Below are 13,603 nucleotides of genomic sequence, written 5' to 3' on the forward strand. Positions count from 1 at the left end.
AAACTGATAGAGACTCTTGTCTGGTATGACTGTGATCTCTATCAGTTAGCTATTTGTTTTCTTAACTTTTCTTTGTTCTTGGGCAGCCAGGAGTGCCTGAGGAAATCACATGTATTCCACCTGAGCATGTAGGGGTGTCAGCTCTGTCAAGCAGTGTCAGCTTGCCTTATGCTCCTTCCTCAATTTTATTAAAGCACAGGGATAGGACCTGAGGGTTCCTTAGGGAGAAATTGATTATATATACTTGGGTTTGGGGGAAGTAAATTAAAAAGGAAGTTTCCAAAAGGATTTGCATGTGCTAAAGAAGACTCATCTGATACTGGAGGCCTGGCTATTGTAAACTAAGGTTGTTTTCCCTCTAGCAAAGAATTAACATTGTAAGAGTAGGCAGTTCCTGGAGGGCTGTTACACTCTGCCTGCCTTCAAGTATCTGTCAATGAGCTGCAGATTATAAGGAAATTTAATTGTGCCTGTCATTTCCTTCCTGCCTTTGTTCCCCACATCACTATGGACTGGAGGGTGACATTGGGGCTCCAGGAAACTGAGTGTACCGGGTTGTGGAGATTAGGCTACTGATAAGACTGCCAATTTTTCGTGTAATTTACTAAGGTATTTGTAAACTGATGGAGACTCAAGTCCTACATAACTGTGATCCCTAAATTAGCCATTTGTTTCATATTGTTTCCTTTGTTGTTGGGCAGCCAAGAGTGCCTAACTAATAGAACGCATATCCCACCTGGGGGGAGGGGAGAGGTTGCTAGCTTTTGCTTTGCCTCAGCTTGCCTTATGCTCCTTTATCAAGATGATGTGGGAAACAAAGCCAAATGAAAAATTAAACTTCTTTAATTGACAAATGTTTGAAAAGGACATCTCCAAAGGTGTGTTACTGTTATAGCAAATACTCGGCACCCAAGAAGGGATAAGTGACATGTACTCAGGGAATCAGACTTTATTTCTCGCATGGGTGCTGCTCCAGCAAAGTCACCTCCAAAGGCTGGGCACTCAGCTCAGGTTTTCTGGTCATTTGTACATTTGTACAGCCGAATTGGGCAGGGCTACTATGGTCAAGCTTCTGGTTCCTGGCTGCTGGCTGCTGGAAGAAGTAAGCAAGATTACAGAAGCCAAAAAAAGCATGCAAGGGGAGTATCCGACCTCGGACTGGCAATTTTCTCTGTTTACTAGCTTTCCTTCTCACTTGAAACTTGTATTATTTCTTTTTAAGATATGAACTTTATTCTCTCTCCAAAAATCTTGAGGTGTCACAGCTAGTTCTGAGCTCAGAGACTCAGGCTGGTGGGGCTGGGGCTAAATTCAGCAGCCTCTGTACTCATGCTTTAGTATTTGTTGGTGTTGCATCTACATGACTCCTGGAACAGAATGCTACAGGCACCAGTGACAGTCACAACAAAGTTTATTACAATGAGAGGCAAGGCCAACCGATCGGGACCAACACTCTTGATAAGAGTGCGGCCTCGAACAGCCAGGGTACACAGTTTTTATAGCTGATCACATCATTTTATCATCACCTGGGAACAGAACAAAGAAACAGTTCCCAGATGAGTTAGAAACAGTTCCCAGATGAGTTAGAAACAGTTGCCTAATGAGGTGTTTATTTTAGACTTTCTGCCTCTAACTTGCAACCAGTGGATCTCCTTGACCCTGCCTCTGATGCTCTTTTCTTTGAACTTTTGTTTCCTTAATTGGTGAAGCCTAATTTACAAGAGTATGAGGCTTAATTTATAAGAGTAAACCAAGGCTGTTATCTCTTAACCTTCAATGTCAACACAAAGCTGTTATTTTTCAAGCTAAGCATTAGCCCTACACTACAATTTAACCCTTACATTGGTACATGTGTTTGGCCAACATTGGGCTAACTGGCTTAGCTCCCTGGTGTTACATAGCAATGTGGCTGGAGCTCCAGCAATGTGCTGGACAGCTGGCCTTCCCTGGGGAAGGATTCTAATGGAGTGTTGGGGGTCCCCAGCTATAAGTATCCTTACACTGGTTTCCTCTGAGCACAGGTTGGCTGGCAATATTGGGAGGTTCAAGAAATATTTCTTCTGACTTTGTGGGGTGCCAGGGCTATTGCTAGGGGTGTTGAGCATTGAAGCCTGTCTCCTGGTACCCTGCCAGGTTCTCTAGGCCTACAGCATTTGGGAAAGGGCTGAGTTACTGAGGGGTGAGGGTTTGCTGTCTTTTCTAAATTTGGCAATCTTGGCAAGTCTCCTTCTAGGAAGGTGGCAGCTTGGAGGTATACAGGCAGTAGGCAGGAGGGATAGTGGGATCAAGGTCCAGCTCTCCAAAGGGCAGGGGCAGCACATGCCCACCAGATACTGTACAGAATTGTAGGAAGCCACAGCACTGTGTGTGGGTTTATTACTGTCCATAGGACTCATTGTCAGATGGCAAGGCTGAGTGAGGTGCTTGTGGAAGCCGTGGCTGGGTATGTGCCCACTCCTGGACACAGCAGAACCAGACATAGATGGCTGTTGATTATGTTTTGGGGTGGTGATGGCATGGTTCAGGGCTGATGGCCAAAACAGAATTCTTAAAGATGTCTTTGGTGCAAAAAGGTGATTTTAGTAAAGCATGGGGACAGAAGCTATGGGCAGGAAGAGCTGCCCTGGGGTTGTGATGAGTACCTTATTATATCTATACCCTCAGGTTGGGAGGGGGTCAGGGATAGAGGAAGTGTCTAAAGTATTTTGGAAGCAAGGTTTCCAGAAACTTGAGGGACTAGCTGTTAGTAGGGAAACAGCACTTACTACCATTTAATGAAACCTGGATCATGAGACCTTTCAGATGTATATCAGGGACGGTAAGCTTGGAGCATGAATGCCAGCATATATCCTGGGACAGTTGAGATAAAGGAAGTAAACTTACAGGATCCTTAGGGTTGGAATAATGTTGTTTTTTTTTTTTAACATTTATTTATTTTTGAGACAGAGACAGAGCATGAACGGGGGGGGGGGAGGGAGAGAGGGAGACACAGAATCGGAAACAGGCTCCAGGCTCTGAGCAGTCAGCACAGAGCCTGACGCGAGGCTTGAACTCACAGACCGCGAGATCATGATCTGAGCCGAAGTCAGACGCTTAACTGACTGAGCCACCCAGGGGCCCCGGTATTGGAATAATCTTAAACTAAGGTTCTCTTTTGCCCTGAGCAAAGTGTCATCATCAAAGCAGCAGAGCTCCTAGAAGGGGGTCACTCTCCCTGTTTAAAGGACTTGTCAGTAGGCCGTAGGCAGTAAGGGAATTTCAGTTTTCATTTGCCTTGGTTTCCCACGTACCATGGCAAGCACTTAAATCCCTTTCCTTTGTTCTTGGGTAGCCATAATGTCCAAGGAATATCACACATATTCCAACTGTGGGTGTGGGTGTGTGCGCATGCGTGCATGCCAGCCTCTTTTTCCCTCAGTGAATCTCAGAGAATCCCACAACACCTGCAGCACTGGAAGTAGTGCTGATAGTTTTAGTAGAAGACCCATTTGCAAGTGCCCATGACCACATTCCATGGGTGGAAAGAGAAGAGTGAGACATAATTTCTTTAAAAGTCACTCATTTCTGTCAAAGATAACCAAATTAAGAGTAATTTGTAAAACAAGTACTCTTTTTTGGCAAACTTGGTCTAATTGTTTATGTAATAAGTGCAGCAAGAATAGTGATTAACTATACAAATTTTCTAAAATCTGCTTTGCTGGAACCTTTTATAAGGAATTTAGATTGAACTTTGAGTAGCCTTTGCAGACCAGAAGGCAAGTCAGCTACTTCCATCAGACAGGCCTGCAATACCTGCAGAATTGGTAAATTCCTCTTCATGAAGTCCCCAGGATCTCCTGAGGCTCCTGCACCTGCCAGAAAGTGACCTTCTTTACTCACCTGGTGAGGCTGCTGGGAACTCTGTAAGCAAGGTATCAGGCCAACATTTCCAAGGGGCTTTATGACTCCCTTGTTTCATTAAGTCAACCTTAATTCCTTAAAGCTGTATATGGTCATATCTGAGTCTATGCTTGTTGGTATGAAATACGACATTCCAATCAAAGCCTTCATAAAATAACCACTATTTCCAATGGTGTCCAGTTACAAGGAGATTCTTATTGAACTTATGCAAATAATTATAACTGCCTTGAAAGTGTGGGACCCAAGGAAATTAACCAAAATCCCCTGCCCCTGGACAAGCAGAGCAAGACTAACTCCATTTTGTGCTACACCCACCATCTCATGTAGAACCCCCACATGACCTACTTATTGCTTAAGACACTCCCCCACCCTAGTCAAGCCGCTGAGCACACCCTTACTGGAAACCGGCTCATATAGGAATGTGGAGCCCCTAACCACCAAACTTGCACGCCAATTCTTAAACCCCGCCTTTTGCCCGCCAAACTTGTGCACCAATTCTGACCAGAGTGATAGGCTAGGTCAAACAGTTACTATAGGGTAAATTGTAATTCAATTGGCCACCTGCGTGTGGACTGACATGACTATGCAACTTTCTATGTGTGTAACAATCTCATTGGCCACTGGCCCCTATAAAACTGCTACGCCTCTTAACCTAGGGGTCCAAGTCCCTGCTCCGCTGTGTCGGGTATACTTGGTCCCAAGCTTGAGCTTGCAAATAAACCCTTGTGCGTTTGCATCGGTATCGGCTCCTTGGTGGTCTCTCGGATTCGAAATTGGGGGCATTACAAAAGAATAATCATTTACAGTTTCTGAACTCAAGTGTTTATATTATGAGAAAATATAAATGTTTAAATTTGTGTACAAAAGAATATTCCAGTTTTGAAATAAAAGTCCCTAAAATTACTGAACATCTACCACCTGGCAAGTACTATTCGAGACAATTTGTATATCCCTGCCCTCCTGGAATTTGTGTACTTAGGCTTTAATAAGCATAATCAAAATCCAATTATATAGTGAGTTAAAAGAAGATAAAAACTATGGGAAAAAGTAAAAAGAGTAAGGTAATGGACTAGAAATATGTAGATGTGGGGCAGTCTACAGTGTCAATATGGTGGTCAGGGTGGGCATCATTGCAAAAGTGGCAGCTGAATGTGATTTGATCAAAGCAGGCAGGCATATTATCAGTTTAATCTAACAGTGCAACTAAATGTATGCCAATTCCTGTCTTTGGTGACCTAAAATGTTATTTTTAACTCTCAAAACAGTTCAACAAAATAAATAGATTTTTCCTTCCTCCCTTCCTTTTTTCCTTTCCTTTATCCTTCCTACTTCCCCCTTCCCCCCATTGTCCCCTCCCCCCCTCCCTTCCTCTTCCCACCTTCCCTCCTTCCTTCCCTCCCTCCCTCCCTCCCTCCCTCCTTTCCTCCCTCCCTCCCTCCTTCCCTTCCTTCCTTCCTTCCTTCCTTCCTTCCTTCCTTCCTTCCTTCCTTCCTTCCTTCCTTCCTTCCTTCCTTCTTTCCTTCCTTCCTTCTTTCCTTCCTTCCTTCTTTCCTTCCTTCCTTCTTTCCTTCCTCCTTCTTCCTTCTCTCCATCTTTCTCTGTTTTCTTTCTTCACAAGAGGAAAATGGAGGCTTACTAAAGTTAACTACAGGGACCAAGATCACATAACAACTAAATTCTTAGTGGAAATTTGAACTCTGATAGTTCATCCTAAAGATCATGGTATTTCTACAATATCTGCATTTCAGGCATGGTTACTAGTATGGGGACAGCAGTGAATGGTCAAGAAAGAATTCCTGGGTCATGTTTGGTGCAAAGGGTGATTTTATTACAGTACAGGACTGGATCCATGGGCAGAAAGAGCTGCACTGGGATTGTGAGGAGTGATTGATTGTATGCTTTTTAGTTAGTGGTGTTAGGAATATAGCAGAAGTACCTCAGGAATTTGGAAGCAAAGCTTCCAGGACCTTGAGGGGCTGGTGAGTGTTAAGATAAAGTTATTTTTATTAAAAAATTTTTTAATGTTTGTTTTTAGGAGAGAGACAGAACATGAGCAGGGGAAGAGCAGAGAGAGAGGAAGACACAGAATGTAAGCAGGCTTCTGAAACAGGGTGCTGTCAAAAAAAACCCAGACGCTGAATAGAAGTGAGGCAAGATTCTTTTCACGGCTGGGCCAAACCTGATCTCCTAATCTTATGGAGAAAAGTGCAGAGAATGGCCCCGAACAAAGGCAGCAGTGAGCTTATATGGATTTTAGCAAGTCAAAATACGTCATTATTTGGTTAACCAGTTACAATTTATAGCATTTCATAGTAGCCAATTATATTGTGACACACAGACGTTAGTTTTGGCAGGAACCTATCAACTTAAAGGTCTTTGTCCTAAGAGGGTTTAAAATGACCAATCGTAGTTAGACACCTGAGATGCTGTAGGGCAGTGAGTACTGAATTTTTACATGTTGGTTTTGCCTAGGCCAGATCTTGGTAGAGGGGGTGGGGAGCGTTTTGCATCTTAAGTTATCTATTTAGCAAGCTGGCGAGGTCACAGAAGCGAGATAGGGCGGGTAGTAATTTCTGATAACTCTTAATAGGGAACTACATAAGCCTTTTATCTCAACTATTCATGAAAGGTGAGTTTAAGCTGAATTTATATACAATAAGCTTTCTGATATCTTATAAGTTGACCTATGAAAGCTTCAGGCTCTGAACTGTCAGCACAGAGCCTGATGTGGGACTCAAACTCACAAACCATGAGATCATAACCTGAGCCAAAGTCAGAAGCTTAACCAACTGAGTCATCCAGGTGCCCCAGATAAAATTATTTACTACCGTTTAGTGAAACATTAGTCATGAGACTACTCAGATGTATATCAGTGGACCATGTTTAAAGGATGATTGAGAACATTTATCTTGGCAGGGGAGCGTTTATGGTAATCAAAGGGAAGTAACACTAATTAGACTGTTGCATCCACACGACTCCTGAAACAATGCTACAGGCACCAGTGACAGTCACAACAAAATTTATTGCAATGAGAGGCAAAGCCAACCAATCGATTGGGACCGACACTCTTGACCAGAGTCTGGTCTCAAACAGCCAGGGTACAGAGTTTTTATAGCCAACCACATCGACTTATCATCACCTGGGGACAGAACAAAGAAATAGTTCCCAGATGGGGGTGGAAACAGTTCAGACATGCTCTTGTCCCAATCCAAGCAAACACTAAACCAGTTGATTTTCCTTAAACTGTTGTTCCTTGATTGATAGGACAAGACTGTTATCTCTTAATCTACAGTGTTAAAACAAAGCTGTTATTTCTTAAGGCTACAGGTTAGCCCTACACCACAATTTAACCCTTACAAGACCAAAGTTACAGTGGTAATGATGAAGTTTTGGTGTTTGTGGGGTCTGGAGCCAATGGCCAATAAAGAATTCTTAATGACCTCTTTGGTGCAGAAAGATGATTTTATTAAAGCATGGGAACAGAGCCTGAGGGCAGAAAGAACTACACTGCATGTGTGAGGGGTGATTTTATTATGCATTTTATGGAAATGGGGGGGGGAGATAAAGTCAAGAAGTTTCCAAAGAGACGTTCACATGCTAAAGACTTACTGGAAGCCTAGCTATCTATCATCAAGGTAAGGTTGTTTTTCCTTCTAGCAAATAATTAACATTAAGAGAGTAGGGAGTTCCTGGACTTTGATGTATAGATTGGCTTGCCTTTTTCTGGTAAACTGGTGCAGACTCTTTATCAGTTTGACCATTTGTTTTTTGTCCTTTCCCTTTTTGGGCACCTGAGAGTGTCCAAGGAATATTGTACATGTCTCACCTGGGGGAAGGGAAGTGGCAGTGTGCTAGCTTGTGTTTTGCGCCTCAGCCTGCCTCATATTCCCTCATCAAGTGCCCTCTGAACTGAACAATTTTGACCCTTAAACCTTTCAGGTTGTTGAAGGTGGAGTCTCATCTTCTGTAGCTTCTCCTGCTGAGTAGGGATGTAGAGTTGTCCATATCTATGGATCAATATTTGTCAGTTGGGGAACATATAAGGGAGTTAGGCTGGAGGCAGGTGAATCCTATGTGGACAAGATACATGAACAACCATGAGTCGAAAGTATCGTCTGTTGACTTGAAGTTATTGCAATGATGGAGTCTTGTCACCAGGTAGAGAGACATGGGAGAAAACAGCAAAACATAATTAGAATAACTAGAAAGATTAGCCCAAATCAGAGTCCTTTGGTAGTTGACAAAATCTACCAGTCCGGGAGTTTAACCAATCACTAAAGGAATGAGAGGGATTATTTAAAATGTCACTATGAGTATTCATGTCAGTTAGAAATCCAGAAATATGTCTGGTAATTTGTAACATATACACAGCATTTTGTTTTTGTGGCAGTATAAGTTCCATCTTGTGCAGTAGTTAAAACATCTAATGCTATTCTATTTTGTAGAAGTGTTTTGTGTATCTGTGCGACTTAAGTGTTGAGTAAGGAGATACTGTCTTTTGAGTCATTGAGTGTCCTGTGGTCTATATATTAAGAGCTTCCACATGTCAAATTACACTTTTTAACTCTGCAGATGGAGCAAAAATGGATAACAGATGGTCATTGGAAAACAGATCCCATCCAACTTTATTTTAAATTTGGAAGGTTAGCTGGGGTGGTGATGATTTTTAATAATGCATCCATGAATCCAGGCAAATCCTAAGGTACAGTGACCTATTCATACTGGAGAAAGCGAGGGTCATAGAGTAGTTCCACATATGCAGTGGGTTCCATTTGGAGCTAGCCATGTGATTCCAGGCTGCATTATCCAATCAGTAGCAAACCAATCACCAGCCTGTTTGGGAGCTTATTTCTAATGATAGCAACCCTAGATACCTTGGTTATTTGCCCAGGTATCTTGTGTACGATCTCTTTGTTCCCAGCATAAAATTGCCCTTTTTGACCGGGCTGTCCAATGGTGGGTGTGAGCCATAAATATAAATCCAAAAGTTGATATATGCCATCCTCAGAATGGTGATAGGTAGGGATTTGTAATGTAGGCTCTCAATGGTGGGCATTAAAATCAGTTTGTAAAATCAGTTAATAATTTAATAATATCTGTGTGTGTGTGAAGAAGTCTGGTTATGTCCTGGCAAATTTCAAGTCTTATTGATCATGGGCCAGGAAAAAAACATTTTGATTGGTGATAAAACATGGTATCTATATATATTATCTAAAATTTTTAGTAGGCATTAGGGAGTATGTGCCAGTCAGTACCTTGTAAAGGAGAAACCCAATAGGGTATCCCAGATGGACTCAACATGGATGAAACTCCACATATCCAGGAAACTGTCTTATGTTGTAGTTCGACACAATGCTGTGCCCATTATAGAAAGGAAATGTTAGTATAAATTCGGGAAAGGATGATGAAAAAGAAAGAGACAACTATCATAAGAGAAGTTTGAGGTCTACAGGTTCGTAGGAATGACAAGGCACATTGGTTTGCTTATTGGTTTCATATGAAGGAGGTACACGTTTTATTTTAGATACAGTAACCCATGAAGAATGTCCCTCTAACTTTACTGCAGTGGGAGTACACAAAATGACCCAGAAAGGGTCCTTCCATTTTGGAGTTAAATCCCCTGTTGTGTTAGATTTTCAATCCTTTAAATAAACCAGGTGTATATGGGATAGGTTTCTACTAACTGTTTGATCAGATTTAGGGAGGATATGGTTTGCATATTCACTTAGAGATTTATCAATTAACCCAGGCTTAAGTGAATAATAAAGCAGTATAGTATAGTTCTACAGTGAGAAAAGGACTTTCATACACAATTGTTGGGAGAGTGCATCCTATTTTCCAGTTGTTTAATCATATGCCTACGGGGTTCTTTTATTATCACCACAGAATAATAAGCAAGAAGATGGTCCAAGTTATCTAGGTTAGGCAAACAACAAACATTTAAAGACAATCAGAACTAGAATTTAGCATCCATAATGGTGTTATTGAAATATAGTTCTTTTTTTCTCTTTCTCTCTGCAAACACCTTCATTTCCAGAAACAGCCAAATCAAGACTACTTCACCTGTAATACAAGTCCAGTTTTAACAAACTCAGTCTATTTACATAAGCTCAGCAAGAGTAATGATTGATCACGTAGATCTTTTAAAATTTGCTTTGCTGCAAACTTTTATAAGGAACCTAGATTGAACTTTTAGTTTTTTTAGTAGCCTCTCCAGGCCAGAAGCAAAACCAAGTACTTATTTTCAGAAATGCCTGCGATACCTGGGCAATAATTGGGGAAAAGCCTCTTCATGAGGTCCCCAAGATATCCTGAGGTTCCTGCACCTGCCAGGAAAGCGACATTCTTTATTCACCTGCTAAGGCTGCTGAGAACTCTGTAAGCAAGGTATCAGGTCAACATTTCTCCATGTTTCATAAAGTCAATCTCAGTTCCTTTGAGCTGTCTGGTCATATCTGAGTCTATGCATGTCACTCAAATATGACATTCCAGTCAAAGCCTTGGGAAAGTAACTAGTATTTTTGATGGTGTACTGTTATAAGATGAACAGATTCTTATTGGACTTATGAAAACAATTGTAATTGCTATGAAACAAAGAATACTCACTGAGAGTTTTTGAATTTCAGAGGATTTAGATGGAAAGGTTAAATGCTTTCATTTGTTTACAAATGCATATTTAATCACATTTTTGTATATCATGGGTATCCTAAGTGAAAGTTTCCTTACTCTGAGAGCAAATATTAGGCAACCAGCAATACTTTAAAATAAGAGTAACAAAACTATTACTATCCTTTTTTTAGTCATTTAGTCCCATGTTACTGATTCTGTTCAGTTTGAATGCAGCTTCTTAATTCTGGAAATTCTGACTCACTTTAGTATTAATCTAAAAGATGTCAAATACCTGTATTTGTCCTAAAAGCCCTTTTTTATAAATTTCCTTGAAAATGAAACACATTTTGTAAGAGAATAAGTACACACACAACTGTGAATAAGTACAGTAACTGTAAATGACAAAAGACTCAAAAAAGTTGACATAGTTAAAGATATGATAAAAGAGTTCATTACGATGCAATTGCCAAGGAGATGTGGTTATTTCTAACATTTTGATGATGAGAATATCAACGGATGACCTTATTACCAAAACATATTAAAACTTCAGGAAATGCATTTATATTTGAGCAGTTATAGCATTTACCCAAGCAATATAACCTAAGGTTTACCATTATTGGTTTGAGAGTGCAGTGCTTCTAGAGTAACTTAACATACCAAATAAGCCTGACTCATCAAAAGGACTTCATTTACAATTTAAATCCTGGGAAGTTTGCTAAAACCTTGGAAAGTTATAAAGCACATCCCAAATAGGATCTTATTTAACTAAAGTGGCAATAAGAGATTTCAAAAGCAAATACATAGAGTTGTATAGTTGTTAGTAAAAGCTAGCTCCTTTAACATTGAGAAGTTTTACGTAAGTAGTTAGTAAAACTTACCTCCTTTAACACTGAGAAGTTTTACATAAGTAATCAAAGATCTGAAAAAGAGAAAACATAAACTTTGGTTTTGCGGGCAAACAAGAGGAAAAAAAAAAAAACCTTTGGGTACATTTTCCTATCAAGAGCAGATCAACAATCCATGAAAACTTTTTTCTTTTTTTGAACATCACAGAAGAGCAGAATTTTAACCTTATACCAGTGTACTTTTCAAATCCATCCATTGCAACCTTAGTTCATCCCAACCACATACAAAATTCCTGTCCAAAGATTGTCCTTCATAAACCTTCTACAACTTTTCTTTGCCTTCATATTTTGTCCCAAGCCATTACTCCACAAACAACCAATCTCATTTAGGACAAAATTACTTTCTTTGACTTTCAACAAAAATGCATTTCCATTTCTTTTCTCTTTCTGAACCATCTCCTACTTTTTACATACAAAATTGTTTCCCTGTTTCCAGTCTCAATTACATCTAGCAGAATTTTAACTCTTAGACACCTTAGTCTCCAGTGAAAAGTAGTAAGCAATTATGAATGTTATACCAGAGTTCTTTAGATGGCAAACTTATGAATCAATTCAGCACAAAAGCATGCTTTTCACTAGACCCAAATAACCTTAGTTTCCCTGCAATAAGTCAAAAGCACAAACCTATGTTCTGTAATCAGTGCTTTAGCACTCCATTCTACTTGGAAAAGACCTAGATGCCCAATGATATTTAATCCCATTTCTTATGCAAGCAAAATTTTTTAAGTGAAAGCTATCTTAACAGACAAAATTAACCATTATTTTAAGTTGTCATTTTGCTAACAAATTACAACAGAGAAAACATGAGTTTATTTGACCTTTAGCAAACCTAGATAGAATAAACGTTTTTTATTTAATACTAGAAACAGGTCTTGTCACAGGCTAGGACTCTGGAGTTCTCTCTTGTCCAGCAAGAGAGTGGGTGCAAAAATGAAAATGAGAGAGGTTATTGTCCGGGAGGAGATGAGAGTCCCTAACAGGGTTTCATCTCTGTATTTATTGAGCTCTCGAGGTTTTACATATATGTGGTGAACATGCAGAAGAAAACGATAGGATAGTGACCATTAGCTTAAGTGTGTAAAAAGCAAAGGGTTTTGGGGATGACCGGCATTTGAAGTTGAGATTAAAGCACAATGATACTGGCGCCAGATGCTGGATGGACAGTGTTTCTTTGTAGGCAATACAGCTAAGTAGCTTTTACCACCAAGTGTGAGATTGCTGGAGCATGCTGCCTCAAGGCTAACAAGCACCCTTTTCACTAGCTAACCTTGGGCATCTTCACTCTTTAGCGCTTTCTGCTGTCTGCTTTGTTCTATTTATTGACTAACCGTGGGTGCTTTCACCCTATGGCAGCTTTCTTCCTCTAACTGTTGTTCTTGGACACTTGTCCTGTGGAGGCAGCTCAGTATAGAATTCTTAAACATTTCCGACAAGGTGGGTCTCTCTCAAACCAACAAACCTAAAATAGCTTAAACATCAAATATGTTCCACCTGCATGCACTTAAAAGTCAATTTGTTTGCCATTATTAGTTTTACCTGGAATACCAGGGGGGAATCAGAAGTGGGGTGTCCAAAGGGGTGCTCTTTGCTCCTTGACCTTAAAGAGTGGGAGGATGAGCCATTGGTGCTGGAGGCACTGAGAATGATATAGGAACCAGTTATGCAGGCTGTACCCAAGGTGGTGCAGAAACAGGAAGAGGGGAAGCCAACACTGAAGAACTGAGGTTTGGCCAAGAAACATGAAACCAGATAAAAACCCAGAGGGCAGAGAGAGGTATTCTTGTCCTAAAGCCTGTCAATTAGGACAGATGAGCAGATGCCAGGTTGTGTGTGTGTGTGTGTGTGTGTGTGTGTGTGTGTGTGTGTGTGTGTGTGTCCACCAAAGTGGAAATATGGAAATATGTCAGACCAGAGAACACAGGGAATTTCCCAGAAATAAATGGAGTTTTGGCAGCTGCTTGGGAATATACCTTAAAGTCCCTGTCTCAAGGTAGACTAACCACAGTTGGCTCCAATTATAGTTGTTAACCCAGGAAATGAATGATAGGCCCTCACATCCATTAGGAGGAAAAACAGAAAAAAGACTCATCAGTGTGAGGGATGGCCTGTGTTTCCTGCAGTGACAGTTCTATCAGGAGGAGGCCTGTTTAGATGTCCAGTACATCAGGAGGGAGTTTACTAGCCAAACA

At 40.7% G+C, this 13,603-nt stretch overlaps 1 protein-coding gene across 1 annotated transcript in view; it reads right to left on the reverse strand.

The window, feature by feature from the left end:
- The window catches only part of LOC115508113 (amelogenin, Y isoform), a 36,100-nt gene that overhangs the window by 4,040 nt on the left and 18,457 nt on the right, over positions 1-13,603 (reverse strand). Inside the window, exon 6 of the mRNA XM_030306509.1 lies at positions 986-1,093. Coding sequence (XP_030162369.1) covers positions 986-1,093 — 108 coding nt within the window. The remainder of the gene's footprint in view (positions 1-985; positions 1,094-13,603) is intronic.

The sequence above is a fragment of the Lynx canadensis genome, chromosome Y, assembly GCF_007474595.2.
Source record: "Lynx canadensis isolate LIC74 chromosome Y, mLynCan4.pri.v2, whole genome shotgun sequence".
NCBI classification, from domain to species: domain Eukaryota; kingdom Metazoa; phylum Chordata; class Mammalia; order Carnivora; family Felidae; genus Lynx; species Lynx canadensis.